The sequence below is a fragment of the Arachis ipaensis genome, chromosome B06 (genome assembly GCF_000816755.2).
Source record: "Arachis ipaensis cultivar K30076 chromosome B06, Araip1.1, whole genome shotgun sequence".
In the NCBI taxonomy this organism is placed as follows: domain Eukaryota; kingdom Viridiplantae; phylum Streptophyta; class Magnoliopsida; order Fabales; family Fabaceae; genus Arachis; species Arachis ipaensis.
In genome coordinates this window covers 116,658,660-116,680,382 of record NC_029790.2, presented here as the reverse complement: position 1 = coordinate 116,680,382, position 21,723 = coordinate 116,658,660, and the positions used below count along the sequence as shown (strand labels likewise).

General features: G+C 33.4%; 1 protein-coding gene and 1 pseudogene across 1 annotated transcript; both read left to right on the top strand.

The window, feature by feature from the left end:
• Positions 1,251 to 2,569, top strand: LOC107647304. The gene is made up of 3 exons (XM_016351391.1): positions 1,251 to 1,254; positions 1,457 to 1,473; positions 1,949 to 2,569. Exons 1-3 carry the CDS (start codon positions 1,251 to 1,253, stop codon positions 2,567 to 2,569), a joined length of 642 nt encoding a protein of 213 aa, XP_016206877.1.
• Positions 10,228 to 13,072, top strand: LOC107648368 (annotated as a pseudogene).

Here is a 21,723-nt window from a genome sequence, read left to right as displayed (position 1 = left end):
GTTTTCTCATATTCTTAAACTAATTAGTTCACATAATTATTGTGATTTTTGAAAAAATTAAGTTTTATTTAAACAAACTAAATAAAAAGATAAGAGAGTCTCTTTGATTTAAATTTACAGATGAATTAACTAAGTTCACATAATAACAATAATAATTCTATTTAAATAATAATTAGGAAGATACTTTTATTATCTTTTGAATTAAGTGCGAATTAGTTTTATCACTTGGGATTTATAACTAAGTGCGAATTAATTTTCATGTAATAACAATAATAATTAATAATTATTCAATTAGTTTTCGTATAACAACAATAATTTCGTTTAGATAATATCATCTTTTAGTTAGTTGTTAGGATTTATATTTTAAATTTAAATCAAAATTAATTAAGTTTCAGAAAATTGTAGCTATAAGTCAATTATAAAAGTACGAATTAGAGATGTATAGCACCGCATCTTTCTTGCTTAGTACAATTAATTACTCTTTTTAAATTTTTTTTTATCATTTTTCAATGGCGATTCGTGTTCACAAAATTATTGAGATCAATCCTAGGATAATTTGTGTGTATGTATACGAGTGATAAGGTTATGGACACTACTGAATTACGGAAATTCTCCATTGTCATACTCGACTGAGATGGTTTGGCTCGATAAAGACATGAGTTTCCTACCACTTTTTTAAATAATATTAAATTTAATAATTTATATTATTGATATTTAAAATATGTTTATTTACCTCATTTAAGTTGTTCTTTGATTTTTGTTTATCAATTCTAGATAGAAAAAATACATACCTCAGTCAAAAAGGCTTTTGTATCTGGATTTGTGGATTTGCTAAGAGAAAAAATGGTGTATCAAATCACATATTTTAGTGGCGCAATGTAGGTAACTTCAAGACTACACATCATGAGTATGTGGTAAATTTAAACCAACGTATTGATGTGTACAGATTTCCAGAATCGTCAAGTATCCCACAATATGAATTTAGTTTTGTGAGTTTTAACACTTTCAATACTTCTGGATTCGATTACACCTATTTGGTTAATAAATTTATTGTTTTACAAAAAAATAAATTTATTGATAAATTTATTTATTTAATTGATTTTTTTTTAGCAAAGTTATTGACAACAAACCCTTTTTATCTTAATCTATTTTAGATAGTATTGGATATCTTGTTGGAATTGAAAGTGAAAAATTTTTTGAAAAGCATCACACGTCTATCAAGTACAATATTATTAAATTGGAAGTCAATGATGGGTAATCAATTCTTTTTGGATTTTTAGCTATAAATTTGAACTTTTTATTTTCAGAAATATAAATTATAGTTGTGACTGTCTTCTTTTTTCATCATACTTCCAAGGTTTTTTATTTTTTTTAAAATTAAAGTGTAATAACAATGGATTATATATTGAATAGGTCTATATTTATTTTTTTTATGCTAATTTTTTTTATTAACCAGGTACTAAATCAAGTTTGGTATTATTGATGACTATGACGATGCATGTTTTGTAGTCTTTGATAAAGAGACAAAACAAGTATTAAAAAAGAGTTGTGTAGATATACTTGATCCACTCTTATTGGTAGATTCTAAGCAATATATATTTAATTATTTCTAAAAACATTGACTGGAGGTATTTTTAATGATAATTTTTATATTTTTTTCATTATTAATATGTTAAATGATACCTTGCAAAAATGAGGTTTATTGGATATACCTACACTTTTGCTCAACCTAATTGACAAGACCTTTTTCTTTATTGTTGAAGTCCAAATATGAAATATCTGATAATCCACATTTTCTTTTATCTTATTATAAGTTAAAAAGATAACTGATAATGTGGACCTTATAAATAAATTCATAGAGGGTTATCCTATTCAATTTGTGGGTGCAGTTACAATTATAATTTCTATTAAAAATCAATTAATTTTTTTATTTTTTTGTCATTGGTAGGCTGCTGGCCATTATCTCTTGGTACAAAGATGGAGGCCATTATTTAACCCTTGTGCTAATGATTTTCAAAGAATTGCAGTGTGGGTGTGGATTCCAGATTTACCCGTGGAATTGTACACTCAACCGTTCTTATGGAAAGTAAGGGGAAAGATAGGTTCTATGCTCAAAATTGACCAAACCACGTCAATTCACTCGAGGGAAAAATTTGCGCGGCTATGCGTTGAGATTGACTTATGGCGTAAACTTGTTCCGGCCATTGAAGTATTAGGCCGAGAGTTCAGGATAGAGTATGAGAGCTTGCATTTTATATGTTTTGGGTGTGGAAGGTATGGTCATAAAAGGAAGGAATGTCCTGATGGAGGAGTCACGAACGCCAAGATGCATTCGCAAGCGGCAACGACGGAGACCATTCCGATGGTTAAAGCAAATGGGGAAGGTTTGGATGCACCTAATCTGGCTTTGGATAATTCGAAAGTGGTTCCCAAAGAAAGGGGGATTGTGACAGAGGTGCAAGCGAAGTCAATGGAAAGGGTTGATGAGAATGTTGGAAATCAAACCACTTCTTTTGGGCCTTGGATGCTTGTGAGCAAGAACCAACGTAGAGGAGTTCGCCCTAAGTAAGAAAGTGGGTCAGGGCCCAAAGTGCAAGTTCAATTGGGGTCACGTTTCAACTTGTTGGGCAATGAGGAACCCAAAGACCTAATAACTCCTTATTTGGGCAACATAGCCTCAACTCACACGCCCAAACATTTTGAAGGAAAGGAGGAGAAATTGAAACTTCCGTCTCAGGAGGGAAGAAGTAAGAAAACCCAAAATGGGAAGACTCCTTCCATTCTCAAGTATAATCTATTTGCTATCCAGAGCAAAGGGGTGTCAAAAACGCGAATGGAGAGAAAGGAAGCAGGGAGTCAAAGTTTTGAAGCAGTGGTGAATAAGGGGAAAGAAGTAGACTCCTCTCCTAGTCCTGCAGCAAAAAATTGGAAGGAAGATGATTACTGTCACTCAATTAATCTGATTAGACAGGCACAATTCATGATTGGAGGTGACAAGCTGGGCTTGGAAGGGCTTCCCTATGTTCAAACATATCTTCCTTCGAAAGAGGATATCAGGACTGCAAATAAAATAAATCGCAATATGGGAGACGTAGGTACAACGTCAAATCCACCGACCCCGGAGCAATGGTTGATGCACACTCTCCTATGGTTTCTGTCTCGGTTTCTCCCATGGTGGAGCAAGCTAAGCTTCAACAGGTATGGGGGTGGATGATCCCACTCCTGTGTAATAGCTGGTTTCACTATTTTCTTACTGTGTTTCCTGCCTTCTTCCGTTGTTGTTGTTTATTATGAATATAATAACATGGAACTGCAGAGGTGTAGGATCTAAAGGTTTTCCCAGGTTGGTTAAGGATTTATGTGGTCCTTATCACTCTAATATACTCTGTTTACTGGAGACTCGTATCTCTGGAACAAAGGCAACAAACATTGCTCGGAAGTTTGGTTTCTCTTCTTGGCATCTTGTGGAAGGTGTTGGCTTCTCTGGAGGTATTTGGGTGTTGTGGAATGATACATTTTGGTGTATTGAGGTTCTGGAATCGCATAGGCAATTTGTCTACCTGAGGATAGCTTATCAAAACGAGCTTCCTTGGTTTCTAACTATTGTCTATGGATCTCCCAATATTGCTCCGTGAGCTGATCTTTGGTTTAATATTCGAAGATTGGCAGATCTCATTCAGGACGATTGGTGTGTGGGTGGCAACTTTAATTGTGTGCTTACGAGTGCAGACACTGGGGGGGTTTCCAACTTATCCAGAGATCATCATCGTTTTGCCGTCTGTCTTCTTGATTCCGAATTGCACGATATTGGGTTCCAGGGGGAACCCTTTACTTGGCAGCGGGAGACCATCCGGAGGAGACTAGATAGGTATGTGGCAAATAACTCATGGTCTCTGCAGTTCTCGCAGGCTCTGGTGAAGCACCTGCCGAAGCTGAAATATGACTATGTGCCCATCCTACTTAACTTGGATTATCATGGTAATTCCTTTGTTAGACCTTTCCATTTCTTAGCTCCTTGGCTTGTTCATAAGGATTTTCATTCGCTATTGATTAATAATTGGTGTACTGATAACCTACTGGAGGATAATATTTCATCTTCCATGTCCATTGCAAAAATTTGGAATAATGAAGTATTTGGTAATATTGCGAAGAGGAAATCTCGCATTTTGGCTAGGCTTAATGGTATTTTCTGCAAATCTTTCTTTTGAGCCGAATCCTTTCCTTGAAGATCTTCAATTAGAAGATTTGCTTATTCAAGAAGAAATATACTGGAAGCAATGTTCAAGATGTACGTGGTTAAATTATGGAAACAAGAACACCTCCTATTTTCATGGTGTAGCCACTTCAAGAAAGAGACGAAAAAGAGTAAGTATGCTGAAAGACCAAGCAGAATTCTGGATTGAGCAGGATCAGCAGTTGCAAAATCATAGCCTTAATTTTTTTCAGAACCTTTATACGAAAGATTCCGAATATGAGAGATTGGAAGCTCCGGGTTTGTTTCCAATGATTTCTAAGGAGGATATAGCAATGTTGACTAAGGAGGTGACAGTTGATGAGATTAGAACTTCCCTCTTTGCAATGGGGGCCTAGAAAGCTCCAGGTTCTGATGGTTTGCCTCCGATATTTTACCAAAGTAATTGGTCTTCTGTTAAAGATTCTCTAATCAGTTGGGTTAAAAGGGTCTTCCAAGATCATCAACAGATTAAAGTAGTGAATAATACTTATATTTTCCTTATCCCAGAGATTGATAATCCTGAGACCATAGGGCATTTCAGGCCAATTGTTTGTGTAATGTATCATACAAACTCATTACCAAGATTGTGTCTCAACGACTAAAGGAAATCATGCCCAAGCTTATTAGCCCTGCTCAATGCAGTTTCGTTCCAGGCAGACAGAGTGCGGACAATATTTTGGTGGCACAAGAGGTCCTCCACACTATGAGAAATAAAAAGGATGAGGGCGGATTCATGGCCATTAAAATCGATCTTGAAAAAGTATACGATTGGTTGAAATGGCAATTTATCATAGTTACTCTGTTGGAGGCCAACATTTCCAACAATTTAGCTGATTTGATCTTTCACTGTTACTCGTCAGCGGAGATGCAGGTTCTTTGGAATGGGTCACCTTCAGTCTCCTTCACCCCGAGTAGAGGAATCTGTCAGGGTGATCCAATTTCTCCATATCTTTTCATTTTATGCATAGAACACCTGTCTCAAATAATCTCGGTAGCAGTGAATAATAGAATTTGGGAGCCTATTAAGCTTAGCAGGGGAGGTCTTAGCAGGGAAGGTCTGCAACTCTCCCACCTCTGTTTTGTTGATGACATTGTTCTTTTTGGAAAAGCAACTATGGATCAAGTAGAAGTTGTGCGCGGTATCTTGGATCTTTTATGCGGATGTTCAGGTCAAAAGGTGAATTTTGCTAAGTCTTGTGTTTTCTTTTCAAATAATACGAGTTTCGAAAGAAAACGTAGGTTAAGTGATGCTCTTGGTATGAGGCTTACGAATAACTTGGGTAAGTATCTGGGTGTTCCTCTTCTTCATGGTAGAGCTCGGAAGGAAGATTTTCAATTTATCATTGATAGAATGTCGAATCGACTGAACTCTTGGAAATCCCGGAGCCTTTCTCTAGCCGGTAGAGTAACTCTTGCCCAGTCTACTTTGGTGACTATTCCCTCTTATATTATGCAAATAATGAAGCTTCCTATGAGTATTTGTGATGAAATTGATAGTATTTGTAAAAATTTTGTGTGGGATGGTGTTGATTTGGAGCGAAAGCTACATTTGCTTAGTTGGGATAAACTATGCCTCCCAAAGAACCAAAGGGGTCTCGATTTTTGGCCAGCAAAAGTGACAAACAATGCTAATTTAATGAAACTGGTGTGGAAGCTTGTCCAAAATAAGGAGGAATTATGGGTGAAAGTGATCCGAAGCAAATATGGCTATGGGGAGGATCCTCTTCCTTCCTTCAAGAAGCATCAATCAAGTTCTAATGTTTGGCAAGGAATTCAAAGCGTTTGGAAGATATTTCAAAATAATTTGATTTGGAGGGTGGGTGCAGGGAATACTGTGAATTTTTGTCGGATCATTGGATACCGGGTATTCACAATCTCGTAGATTTTGCTCACTCGGAGGTTACTGAGGACATGCTTGATGAACAGATATGTGATTATGCTATTGATGGTAGATGGGATTATGAACGGATTTCCTTGACTTTGGGTGACAATTGGCTCCCGGTTATTGTTGCCATTAAGCCTCCAGAACCAAGTTTTGGGGAAGATAGTTTGGCCTGGCTCCCTACATCCAATGGCCAGTTTTTAATGAAGCCTGCTGGTGCCTTATTTTTTAGCAATGCAGAAGAGGATAGATCATCTCTGTTCCATCGAATTTGGAAGCTCAAGGCCCCACAGTGGTTGTGCACGTTCTGCTGGCTTGTTGCAAATGAGGCTCTTCTTACTAATGAGCGGCGTTGTAAGCGACACATGACATCGGATGATCGATGTGGTGTCTATCATAATTTTCCCGAGTCTTTGCTCCATGTCCTCCGCGATTGTGAAGTGGCAAGGAGAACATGGATGAGCATTGACAACAGTTTGGTGACCGGTAACTTCTTCAACACTCCTCTTTCAATCTAGTTGTTGGATAATTTATCTCCCAATACTCCTTCTAAAGGCCGTGTGTGGCCTCTTCTTTTTGCTACCACGATGGATTTGCTATGGTATCGGCGCAATAAGGTTATTTTTTATGCCGCTGAGTTTCTTGAAGAAGGAAAGTTAGCTAGTCTTGCTATTCATCTTGCCAATAATGTTCAACATGTGTATACTACTGTTGGCAATATGAAGAAGAAAGTGGGTACTTTCATTGATAAGCAGGTTAAGTGGATGCTACCTAATCCGTCTTTCTTTAAATTAAACACTGATGGATCTGTCCTGCAGAATGGGAGAGTTGCTTGTGGAGGCATTATTAGGATAACAATGGAAATTTTATTGCTCGTTTTAGTGCCAATTTAGCTTATGGAACTATTATAGCAGCGGAGCTTTGGGGTGTCTTCCTGGGTGTTGACTTAGCTTTAAGTCTTGGATTGGAAAGCCTTCATATTGAGGTGGATTCTTTGGCTGCAGCGAAACTGTGTTTCCAGGAAGGGATTGAATGTCATTCTTTAAAGGCCATTGTCTTGGCTATCAAGGATAGGTATGGCAAATTATGTAATTAGAATTTGAATCACCAGTACCGTGAGGCGAATTCGTGTGCGGATGGACTTGCTAACTTTGGGCATAGTTTGATGGTTGGTTGTCATGTTTTCTTTACCTTACCTTCATGTATTTCGATTTGCTTTCATTCTGATGCGATTGGCACATGCCATTTGAGGATAGTTGCTTCTTTGTTTTGTCTTTGTTTGGGCTTCTTTAGCTCCATTGTTAATTAAAAAAAAGACATCATCATTCATTGAAGGAAAGGAAATAGAAGGTGCAAAGCTAGTTATTTAAAATATATTTTTTAAACTTAAAGACTAATTTTATTATTATTGAGTTAAAATAAAAATGAATTGCTATCTACAGTGCGTGTTGTAGTGTGACTTCTGCAAAGGCACCGCATTGAGATAATATTCTAATATTGTGGCCTTAATTTGTTTTTGACATTGAAGTTCCGAAACTTGATGAGTTTGCATGGATCTTTATTCGTGACAACTGAGAAGCAACACATTTTCTTAATGTATCCTACTGTTGCTGTCAGTGCAATTGATTTAGGTCAACATATTAATCTAGACAAATCACATGCTTTAATATGCTAAAACAGGAGACAACTAGAGCTAAAAGGATGGATTTCGATACTGGAGAGTGGAGAGACTAAATATTTCGACTTGTCAACTTTTGTAGTGAGATTTATCGAAACGTGTTTGAATTTTAGGCCAACTTCCAACAATGTTATTGAATTTGAATATGGGATCTCGCTCCCCCCTAAAACAAAAGTTTCCCTTCATTTTTTCTTTTGTTGGTTTAGTTTAGTTTATTTTGTAAGAGATTCAAAATCCTTTGTGAAAAAAAAAACATAATACAACAACGATTTACTTGCACAAGCTAAATTCATATTATTGGAGGTAGTGTGTAATATTGCTTAGGAGTTGGTAGAGGATAATTCACTTTGTTATTATTATTATTATTATTATTATTATTATAGGTGTGTTTGGTTTGTGACTTAAAATACTGAAAATAGATATACAGAGGGATAAAACTTGTTTGGTTGTTGACAGATACACAATAACAAAAATTTTGTATTCCAAGTGTGAAGAGAGCATATTTGGTGTCATTGAGGTGGGAGCACTACAACATTTTTTGTCTATTGCAACATATATTCAAAACAACACTTTAAAAATGTTATCTAAAATATATATAGACAACACTTTATATTAGTGACAAAAAAATAGAACTATAATAACATATTTTAAATCAACACACTATAAGTGATGTATTTGATAAATTAAAAAACACTTATTAAATGTTGCCCCATCAAATATACAAAAGCAACTATTATAAAGTTAATATCTTATTTTTTATAAGAGTTGTCTTTAAATTTATTTTAAACTTTATTTTTTAAGTGTTGTCTAAAGTTTTTAATGCCTCTTCTAAAAAATAAATTTTATATTTAATACATATTTTAACTTTGATTATCATTTTCTATCAATTTTAAAATAAAATAAATCTGACTTAATAACAAGAAAATAATAAAATACAAAGTTAATTAGGATTAGAAGATCAAAGAACGCCACAAAAAGAGGATTAGGGTTTTCGTTGCACGGAAAAAAGAGAAGACAGAAGAAAAAAAATGCACGGTGAGGGGAGAGAGACAGAGAGTGATGAAGAGAAGAAAAGAAAAGAAAGGGAGAACTGCCATCAAAGGAGGAAGAAGAGAAAGAAGGAGAAGAAGAGAGGTGCTTAGTTGCCAATCTTTGAACACAGGCATTTTATGGCTCTATGTTTTCCTCTGAAGATTATCAAAGAAGTGTTACTAATGGTGAGCTTCAAAAAAAGATGAATGATGAAAAAAAAGATTACAAGGTGCTGCACTTGCTCTATTCTGTTTATTTTTAAGAACATTGTCTTACTCCTCTACACAATCAGTGGTTTGAGTTATGTTCAGTTTATTTATCAATAAAAAGTTTGGAAATATTGATAGTGCACTAATTATATATAACTAATTCACATGAATTAATTTTTATGGGAGAATCGATTTCCCTCTGTTCTTCACAATGCACATTCATGTATGGCATTTTACTAAGCTGATGAAAAGCTTTTTTGTTAGTTGAATCAAAATGTATTCTTATTTCATTTATTTATGTATTTTTTTCACATTGTGTCAAAATATGGAAGATTGTGCACGTTGTTATGGTTATTGAAATTTTGTGTTGGACCATAGCAGCAATCCTTTTTTTTCTTGCCTCTCTCTCTCTCTCAGACACTCTCTCTTCTTCCCTTCAAACGGTAATGTTTCCTTTTTTTTTCTTTGTTCTGTTTTTTTATTCTTCGTCAATAATAAGTCTCACCAATTACCAACTCAAGAAAACATTGCTTTCATTATTTTGTTTTTCTTTCTATTTGTGTCATGTCCCTTTCTTTCACCAATTATTTTGTTTTTCTTTCAATATAATTGTTTTTCTAAGTGGCTTTTCTGTTGTTGAACCTGCAAATTCTTAGCCGTGACCAACCGGATCTTGCATCACACCATTGGCTTGCCGGATTTCACCCAGGGGCTTCGCTGCTTCCAAACTGTTACTTGCTACCAGGTAAATCATTAATAATTAATTTAATAAATAATAGTAAGTACTGCGATTATCTTTTTTAATTAACTTCAAGGTTTTATTTTATGATTTCACATTTGTAGGATTTGCTAAAAGTATATAAAGAGACCAGAAATGGAATGTTAGGACTTGATTACTCCACATTTGTAGGATTACTCTGCTTTTAAAATATGAATAAGCATATAGCTGAAATCTTGCTTATTTATGTAATTATTTGTTTTGACATCTCAAATTATTAAATTAGTTATTTTGTCTCTTTTATAATTTTTTTTATTGTGCACAAATTTATTTATTAATTAAAATAATTACACATGTATGAACAAAAAATTTTATTGTAAATTTTATTTTTTTGTATTTTTATTACCAAAATAAATTTTGTTTTTTATCAAAAAGGAAACCCTTTTATTAATTACATATTTTGAATATTAGACAACACTTGTATAGTTGCATATCTAAAAGAAAAAGCAACACTTGTATAGATTGCATATCCAAAAGAAAAGGCAATACTTTAAAGGGTTGCATATCCAAAAGAAAAGGCAATATTTTAAAGGGTTGCATATTCAAAACTAATAGGCAACACTTCAAAGGATTGCAAATTCCAACTTATAAGCAACAGGTAAAAGAGTTGCATTTTATTGCAAATAGGCAACACTTTTTAGTAGTGACCAAAATACGAGAGAAGAGACAACACTGTAAAAGTGTTATCTCAAACACACCTTTGAAGTGTTGTTGTTTTTTAACCAAAGGCAACACTTACCAAGTGTTGTTCTCAAAAGCGTTGCTTTTGAAACAAAAAAGTGTTGCCTTGATCTAAGGCAACGGCTGCATATGCAACGCTGCCTAAAAACGTTACTTTAGGTCCAAAAGTGTTGCCATAGATCAAAAGCAACCTTTTGTCAGCTTTTAGGCAACACTTTTTAAATGTTGCCTCAACCTGAAAATGTTGTAGTGGAGGACCAAAAAAAGAAAGAGACAGAAATTTAAAGAAATCTTTTAGTGAATATAATACCCTATAAATTAAATAATAGTTTATCGATTAATTATTATCATCACTACAACAGTGAGATAGATAAGAAGAAGAAAAAAGATAGTATAAAAAAAGAAGCTAAAACATAATTAATTAGTAGAAGATTAGTGGTGTTTTCTTGTAGCAAGTTAATGCTAGATATAAATATAAAAAAAAAATCATATCAAGATGGCAGGAGGTGCCTACATTGAAAGTGGTGGACGACAATATGAGGGAAATGTGACAGCATTCGTGTTAATTACATGTTTTGTTGCTGCTATGGGAGGCCTTCTCTTTGGATATGATCTTGGTATCACGGGAGGAGTCACATCTATGGAACCATTCTTAGTTAAATTCTTTCCGGTTGTATATCAACAAATGCTGGATGATTCCAGTACCAATCAATATTGCAAGTTTGACAACCAGCTACTGACATTGTTCACCTCATCTCTGTATCTTGCAGCATTAATAGCTTCTTTTTTTGCTGCCACAACCTCAAGATTGTTCGGACGCAAGCCATCCATGTTTTTGGGTGGCTTATTTTTCCTTCTTGGAGCACTGTTGAATGGCTTTGCAATTAACGTTGAAATGCTTATCATCGGTCGAATATTTCTAGGTTTTGGCGTTGGATATTGCAATCAGGTGAGAAATGACATCATTAATCTACATGCATTATTAATAGTTAGTTCTTTAAGACTAATAATTGTTGGTTAAAATAGTCTGTGCCGATTTACTTGTCTGAGATGGCTCCGGCTAAAATTAGAGGAGCACTCAACATTGGGTTTCAAATGATGATCACAATCGGAATCCTAAGTGCAAACCTTATCAACTATGCAACCTCGAAGCGCCAAAATGGGTGGAGAGTATCTTTGGGAGTTGGAGCTGTGCCAGCAATTTTGCTGTGTGTAGGGTCTCTTTTCTTAGAGGAAACACCAAACTCTTTGATCGAAAGAGGGCAACATGTAAAAGCGAAGACAATGTTGCAAAAAATCCGTGGCACTAACAATGTTGATGAGGAATATCAAGATCTTGTTGATGCAAGTGAGGCGGCTAGTAAGGTGGAAAATCCATGGAAGAACATTACAAGACGCAGATATAGGCCTCAACTCACAGATATAGGCCACAACTCACTTTCTGCTCTTTCATTCCTGTCTTCCAACAACTCACCGGAATTAATGTCATTATGTTTTATGCTCCAGTGCTTTTTACCATTTTGGGCTTTGGCAATGATGCCTCCCTCATGTCTGCAGTTATCACAGGAGGTGTTAATGTTCTTGCTACACTTGTCTCTGTTTTCTGTGTAGACAAATTTGGAAGAAGGCTATTATTTCTTGAAGGTGGCGCTCAGATGCTTGTTTCTCAGGTAAAAGATGAAAACTCAGGTGTAATTAATTTCACGTGAAACTGATGACTGAGAGTTATTAATAATTCTCAATTATTAACTTTACGTAAACTTAATTGTACCTGAGTTTCCACTCAAATACAAATAAATTATATAAAAATTTGTATGCATGACGAGACTAAGCAAGAGTATTATTGCATGCATGGATTGTAGATTGTGGTTGGAATCATGATCGGCATGAAGTTTGGATTGAACGGTGAAGGATCATTTAACAAAGGAGAAGCAGACATCCTATTGGTGTTTATTTGTTTATATGTGGCAGCATTTGCATGGTCATGGGGGCCACTAGGTTGGTTGGTACCAAGCGAAATATGTTCTCTTGAAGTTCGACCAGCAGGCCAAGCTATTAATGTGGCAGTCAACATGTTCTTTACCTTTGGCATCGCTCAAATCTTTCTTAGCTTGCTTTGCCATTTCAAGTTTGGTCTCTTTTTCTTCTTTGCTGCTTGGGTGCTCGTCATGACCATTTTCATTGCCTTCTTGTTACCTGAGACTAAGAACGTCCCTGTTGAAGAAATGAACTATGTTTGGAAGTCCCACTGGTTTTGGAACAAGTATATGCCTGAATGTGAAGATCTCGTTGCTGGGGCTTACAACAATTCCGAAGCTGCTCCTTCAAATTAATTTGAAGGAATAGTAAAAGGCTATCAGAATTTATTGAAACAAGTATAAACCTGCCATCAATGATTTCAAGCAACTTGCTCTGGTAGTTGTTACCGAAGATATTTTATAAAGGTGAATGTTATGGTGTGTAAAAGGTGGTGTCTATTTATTAAAAATGTACTATAACAAATAAGTTGGGTTAAGTTTAGACACCAACTCATAAGCACCATAAAAATTAACCTTTTATAAATAACCATTCTATAAATAATTTTATGAATGCTAATCAAAGTATATCCTAATTTTATTTCTATCAAATTTTGCTGGCTTCCTTTCCTTTTCTTGAATGAACACTAATAAAAGATTATTTTTAATTAATTAATATTAGTTAATTTTTTAAATAATTTTTTATTTTAAATTTTAAATTTTAAATTTTAAATATTAATTTTTAAATATTAATTTTTAAATACTAATTTTAAAATTTAAATCCTTCAAACAATTTAAAAAATTAACTAATTAAAAGTTTAATATTTTAATTATTCATAAAATTAATGCATACGACCATTAATAAGTTCAAAACCGATCCAACCGAAGTGCCTCCTAATTGCCACTTTCAGCTTAACCCTAGGCGATAAAAAAAATATTGTGCACAAAAATCATCAGGAACTATTTTAATCATATTCTATATAGATATAGTTTATAATAGATTGCAATAGTATTGTCTATATTCTTGATCCAAGTATTTTTTTTAATATGAATGCTCATATTTGTAATTTGCATGGTTGATATTTGACAACCATTATTGTTCATGCAGAATGCTCTTCTAGCTAGCATAGCTGAAACTAAGAAACAAATAGAATTGGCTGCTAGGATTTCAACATGAAAACAAAGAATTAAGCATGATAATAATTTAAATATGATAACAACTCTTAATTTAAGTTTATCTACGTGATAATAAATATATTATTTTTATCTATATTTTAGCAACTTTTAAACAATATAACAATTCAAAAATATTTTGCATTTGAAAATTTTTGTTAGTTAAGATGTATAAGATTTTAGAGAAAACTAACCTTCGAAATGTTTTAACAAATAAAAGATTGATATAATTTATGACGAAACTAAAAAAATCATTTCTTCTATTTTGTGATTAGATTAAAGGATTTTTGTATTTTAAAACAAATATTTGTTTTATATTTTATCGGAAAATAAAAGTTATTTTTCACTAAAAAAAAATGTTGAGTATCGTCGGATTTAGTATTGGATGTTAGCGACGAGTTTGCCATCGGATTTGGCTATAAATTCGTAACCGTAAAATATGATCGTCGGAATTGATGTTCGCACGGTTACGTCGACGGTAATATTTGACGGGAAAAAAATTATGGCGTGCTCCACTACCAGTAAATCCGCGGTAACCTTGTTTAGTAAAACATTGCAATTTTGGGAATACGGAAAACGTTACCATCGGATTTTTTCGACGGTACATCCGATGGTAATCGTGCCCTAAATGAAAGCGCAAACTGTCGTCTCCCCCATTTCGAATTCCCGTTCTCTCTCTTCATCACCACCCTCTCTCTCTCTCTCTCATCACTGCCTCCACATTCGTTCTCTGCCCCCTCCCATTGTCGCCGCTCCACCGTTCTCGGCGAGTCAGAACCTCCGCCGCCGACCGCGCTCAACGCTAGGGGTGGAAGAAGTACCCAAACCCGCGGGTACCCGACCCGTCCCTATCCGATCAGGGGCGGGTTTAAAGCCGACCCGAAGCGAGGGCGGGTTCCAGACGGAGCGGGGTGTTGATCGGGGAAGGTCGGATTCAGGGTGAACCCGCCCCGAAGTGCATATATATACCTCTTTTAGAAATTAGGGTTGCCTACTCCCCTCCCTCATACCCACTTACCCAAAAATCCTCACCGCGTAGCCAACCCTCTTGTCTCCAACGAACCCGGCCGCCTCCGTTCACCTCGCTCACCACCGCTGTTGCTCAGTCGCTCACGTCGCCGCCGTCGCTCAGTCGCTCACGTCACCGCTCTCCCTCATTGATCACGTCGCTCCCACTTCTCTTGTTGTCGTCACTCTCCTCGTCGCTCATCTATCCGATTGGCAATCTTCGGTCCCTCCTTCCTCCATCGCCGTTCTCCCTCACCGAACTCACGTCGCTCCTATTTCTCTCGTTGTCGTCACTCTCCTCATCGCTCATCTCTCTGATTTGCAGTCTTCGGTCCCTCCTTCCTCTGTTGTCGTCTCACTTGTAAGCAGCAAGCACTCCTCTCTCATTCACTACTTACAGCTTACTAGCTTGCTACTGTGCTTCTTGCCTTCTCCAGATTTTTTTTCTCTGAGTTAATTTTACAATTTATTTTTTATGTTAAAACATGTAAACTTCTTGCCTTTCTGATTCATTAATATTATGTAATTGTTGAAAGAGTACTTCTTTTGAATACAATAATTATTGATCTTAAAAAATTCCTTGACGACGATACAAAGAATGATGTCCTAAGGAAATTGTTTGCCATGCCAAGGGCCTCTCCGATGTGTGAAATTAACATTTGCTAAGTTGAGTGGATTTATGTACTTCTTTAAAGTATGAGCTTTGCAATTTGTTTGAGTAATAATTGTAAGTTTTCTTACTGGCTAATAAGAATTGGCCTAATTTATGTGTAGGCCTATAAACTTTGGTTGGAGTATTTATGTATCTTTATTGTTTTAGAGTAAAGTATCGTTTTTGTTCCCAATGTTTAGGGTAAATCTCAAAGTTGTCCTTAACGTTTGAATCGTCCTATTTAAGTCCCTAACATTTCAAAATTGACTCAATGTTGTCCTGCCGTTAGAAATCTACTTATAAATAAATTTTAATTTTATCCTTCACCAATATCAATCTTTTACGGTACATAGCTATTCAATTATTTTTTAATCACATTTAAGTAAATTACACTTAATCAGATTACTTTGATTCTAAATAAATTTATTTTTTTTATAATTTTACTCTTAAAGATTTTTACTTATCATGAAATATTTGTAAAATGACTAGAATCACATTACTTAATTGTATATGTATTATTTTTTCCCACAAGTTTATGTAATAGTCATTCTACAAACATTTTATGATGAGTAAATATTTTTAAGAGTAAAATTATAAAAAAAATAAATTTCTTTAGAATTAAATTAATGTGATTAAGTGTAATTTACATAGATGTGATTAAAAAAATAATTGAATAACTATGTACCATAAAAAATTGATATTATTGAAGGATAAAATTAAAATTTATTTCTATGTATTGTTTTTGTCCCCAACGTATTCGTCCTATTTAAGTTCCTAATGTTTCAAAATCGTTTCAAATTTTGTCCCGCCGTCAATTCCGTTAATAGATTCCTAACGGCAGGACAACATTGAGTCAATTTTGAAACATTAGGGACTTAAATAAGACGATTCAAACGTTAGGGACAACTTTAAAACTTATCCCAAATATTGAGAACAAAAACAATACTTTACTCATTTTTTTAAATCAAATTATGTTTGGAAACTGAAATTATCTATTACTTGTTTTTTGTGTTAAATATATATTAGAAAAGGACCAACATATGGTGAAGATTTTTGTCTAATTGTGTACATATAGACTGAAGAGTTAGTTAATTGAGTTAAATTTAGACTAATTGTAGTTGTCTCTAGTTATGAGGTCCACTTAGATAGAGTTAATTTGTTGTACTTGTCACAAAGAGTGAGTGTCTATTTTGTGTTGCATATGAATCATAGCAATGAACGTTACTAACGTATTCTATGTATGATTTTTGTTGTCTTTTTTATGGTTGATAATCTGATTTTGTGTTGTTGATGGTTGATTTTGTGTTGTTGATAATATGGTTTTATGCTATTATTTATCATTTTTGTGGTGGAACAAGGTTTAAGAGAATTCTAAATTTATGGTTATATAAATTATTGAATTTTCATATGAACTTTGTGTTTACTAATATTCATTTATGTTAATTTTTTATTTAATACTAATTAATTTATTAATTGTTATCTTTTCGATTTTTAGGTTTGGATTTTGACCTCCAAACTTTTAATAGTGATGAAAATGTTGAAAGTGATCAAGAATAAGGGTTGAAAACTCTTATATTTAATGATATAATACTTTTATTATGGTGTTAAATTTGTAGTGATCAAACATTAACTTTTTTAAAGTTTAAGTTATTTGACATTATATGAATCTTATATGGGTCATTCTAGTGTAAAGATCTAAATTTATACAGATATACAGATATTCTTTTTAATGTATTTCCTTTTGACACCTGTTGTTTTCCTTTTGGAGGATGAAGAGAGTGTCAGCAATATATGAGCGCCTATGGGATCAGCTGAGCCGAACGAGATTTTCATTGTCTTGCTTTTCGTCAGTGCCAGCTTGGAGATTTGGGCCTGATTGGTTGTTGGGTCATGTGATGGTTTGATCTTTTATTATATGGCCCATAGATAATAAAGGAAAAAAATGAATGTGAGGGAGAAAAGCACAACTAGCATGGTTGGCAGGAGAACATTAGATAAAGGTGAGATACTCAAAAATAGAGAATGTTCTTTTTATTAGATGAAATTTATTATTAAAATTTCCTTTATAATATTTTGAATTTTTAAGAACTAAATAATTGTACATATAAATTAAGAATAATATTTTAAAATAACAGTTATATAATTATTTCAAATTACTATATACAAGATAACATAAAATAGCATTTTATATCTTAAATTCGTCAACATATCCATACAAAGAGAGAAACAAAATTAATAAGTCTCAATTTGAACTTATTTCTATAGAAAAATTATATCTACTCTCTAAATTAAGATCTTTTTGATATAAACATGATCAACATCTGCAGTCGAATATCAAACAAGAATTAAATAAAACAGTTCCAAACAAATATGTATATATTCATAAATAAATTTAATTTAATTTATTCTAAAGATAAATTAATTAATTAATTAATTAATTTTATTATAAAAAAATTTTCTTCAAATAGAGAAGTAACAAAACATGAAATTGGGTTGCAAGATATACCGAAAATGTCTCATCTTTTTAAATTTTCTTTCGACTATATATCTTCAATATAAAAGATTGGATTATAACTAAGATGGGTTATGTTATGTGTACACTAAAATCAGTCATCAGTATAAAATACATGTTAAAATACAAATACTCATTGAAAATAAATTAAATTACATATATATTTATATACAAATATATTGGTGGCTGATTTTAATGGCTAAATTTAGTGCACAAATAGCATTTTCCAACTAGGATTTAATGTGGTAAAATTTTTTAAAAAGATGTTTGTATTTTTCAAAAGCACAAGTATCTCGTTGTGCATCTAGCAAATTAAAAAGCTCATGTACTAATGCTTGAAACTTTTAAAGTTATAAGTGCTTTTAAAAGGGTACATAATTAAAAACTTTTTAAAGTTGGTTTGTTTTTATTGTCAAAACTAAAAAAGTTTAATATAATTTCATACATTAATTAATATCTAAATTTAATTCTTATATTAACGTTTATTATAATACTTTAAATTTTAAAAGTTATTTTATCAAATACATTTGTTGTTTATATTTATTAAAAGTCAATTTTATTTTAATTTATTTTATTTTTAATTTTTGATAATAAAAAGGTAATCTGGTTATTTTAATTTTATTTTTTTAATTCAATATTTGACACCTAATAATCAACTTGATAAATATATGTGCAATCAAAATGAGAATAATCAAACTTAAATTGAATTTGTGATCTTTTAATTTTTTGAGATTAAAAAAATATGTTTATAAGTTAATTTTTTTTGGGAGTTAGCTTTGATTTTGACAACTATTCCGTAGCAAAACCTGAAACCAGTGGATTGGGCTAAATTAGAGGGCCCAAAAGCTGATGGTAGGCGATCTCCGACTTGGTTTACCTTGGGGCTGCCGTCCGAGTTGATTGGTATGTGTGTTGGAGAATGGGGGGTGGCACCTGCAATGACACTCTGATGCCCAAGTTAGCAAGGGATTAATCAGGTTTAAAAGTATTGGAACTTAGGTTTTGCATCGGTGTATTTATAGATGATGGACCAATAACCACCGTTGAAGTAGTTCCACTTCTGATGGTGGATAATCGTCCATTTATCTTAGGGTTGTTGAGATATCTCTTCCAGAAGTGGGTGAGAGATTTGTGGAGGCAGTTATTTATTTGAATCTGCCAGCACGTGTCGAATCCGACCTCTTCAGGAGGTCGGGTGGATTAGTGAGGTCCAATCTTGGATTGGACCTTGTTGGTTTAATTAGGCATGACCATTGTATTGGGTCAGGGTATGAACAACAACCATAGTTAAAACTTAAAAGTATTCTTTGCTAGAAATATTAAAATAAAGAGTTAATTTTGTAATTATATGAAAGATAAATAATTTTTTAAATGATTATTTAGTAACATATATAAAAAAAAGATTATACTTTTTTTAAAGAGAAAAAATTGGTAAAATAGAAAATAAGGTTCTAATATAATTTTAAATCAAAATAACAAACTTGCACGTTATGGAAATTATAAATTTAATAGTGATTGAGATCTTATGTTTTTACTTTAAAAGATCATTTTCTTAAAATGAAAATGCTTTATTGAATTGACAATAAAATTGTCATATGTTTTTTAAAATATAAAACAAAAAATAAATAAATTTTCAATAATTTTTTATTATTTTAGATTATTAAGTTCTTTCTAATAGATATATTAATCAAATAATTTAAAAATTGATTATATTTATCCATGCAAGACCGATTTTATCAGTTCAACCAATAATTTATTGGTTAACAAAATAAATAATGAATCAATACTTTTTTTGGTTTGATTCTTTTAACTATGATTCAACCCACTCTATTGACCGGTTTATCGGATCATCGTTTAAGGCTAACAGACTTCGGAATATGAATTCCGGTTTACAGATTCAAATTCAAGATTCACATCTCATCCTACATGGTTTAGGGTTCACATCCAGCATACAGTGTTACGGTGTTATTTCACCAAACGAGATACACAAATCAACTGCGATTTACGATTTTGGATATGGTGTTTATAGAATTTGGTTCTTGGGCTCTCCGCCGATGGCTCACCATTTTTGCGGTAAGGATGCGGGGTTCAGCTAGCAGAATTAGTCTTGCCGTGTACTGTCCCCAAAATAAATAAGCAAATCAATTGACTTTTTACGGTTCAGGATTCGTCTTCTAAGAATTTGTATACATCATTTCGTCTTTCACAGGTATACGAATAGTGTTTTGTAGAGTAGGGATATGAGTTCCGTTCTTTTAGTTTTTCCTGTTTGGGGTTCAAGGCTCATGGTTGAAGTTTCTGGACTCAAGTTTATGGTTGAGTGTTTATGCTCTCCTATTTGCGGTTTAATGTGACATTTTATTTTCACCACAACGAATTAACAACTCGTCTGCGTTAATCATAAATCTTATCTTCATTTTGTCTCGTCCTTACTTCTTCCACTATTTCATAACTACCACTATTTCATCACCTCCACATAGAATACATTGAAAACTGACTGTTTTCTTATTTTACATTTTATGCGTCAACAATTTTATTTTCACATCGGAGGCATAGCCACATCCATACTAACCAAGCTCACTTTTTTTTTGCCTTCTTTTAATTAATATTAATACTTAGAAAGAAAAAATAAGTCATCGTAACACTGCACATTGGACTAAAAGTTTTGCATTAAGTAATTATACCACAAACTGGTGACGAATACCGATAAATTTATACTACGGTGCAAAAAGTAATACATAAAATATTAAATTAATTTTTGTTCCTAAACCCTAAACTCTCAATCCTACTGCTAATTTTGTTCACACTAATTCCCAAAATCCAAACCCTACCCTCTAAATTTTAAAATCTAAAGTATATTACCTTTAAAAGGATTCTTCATTACAATTTTTTTGGCAAAATTGACTATGTCATACATCTATTTTTAATATAACAGTGCCGAACACATATTAAATATTGTTTAACTCATATTTATTATATTAAATTAATAATTATATATAGAAAGAAACCCTTTAATTATATGTTCTTCATATAACATCATTTAATTATTTTTTTTTTTATGTCTCCGGACCCATTCATTGCAAAGGCTTGCATTGGTCCACTTATGCATGTGAAGCTTGTCCAAAAAAAAAAATTTAAACCAAACGGAGCCTTTCCCTGCCTCAACATAAGAAGCTCGACTCTGTGGTGGGCACAAATCATTCTCCACAAAGGACTTAGCCATCAAGCTCGATATGAATAAAGTTTATGATAGGATGGAGTGGAAGTTCATAGAAGAAGCGTTAAAGGGCTTCGGGTTCCATCAAGAATGGGTGAAGCTCATAATGAAGTGCATCGAAAGCGTGACATATAAGTTTAAGATCAATGGAGCTCTAACCAAGGAAATCATCCCACAAAAAGGACTAAGACAGAGAGACCCCCCTTTACCCTTATCTTTTTATTTTAGCTTTTGAGATTTTTACCATTTTAATGGACAATGCCCTAAACAGAAAGATTATCACAGGAGTTAAGCTAGCACCTAAAGCACCAATTATCACTCACTTACTGTTTGCTGATGATTGTATCATATTTTCAGGGGCAGAAGAGGAGGAAATCTATCAACTAGTACAGATCCTGAACCAATATACCTCGGCCTCTGGACAAGTGATCAATTTAAAAAAATCAGGAATAATCTTTGGTAACTAGATTCCGATCCAAACCAGAGTCAACATAGAAGACATTCTCAACATTCCAACTTGGGACAGCTCAGGGAGATACCTGGGACTCCTGGCTCATTGGAGAAGGGTGAAAGGCAAGGCTCTAGAGTGGATCATGGAAAAAGTGGAAGAAAAAATAGAAGGATGGAAAGAAAGCCTATTAAATCAAGCTGG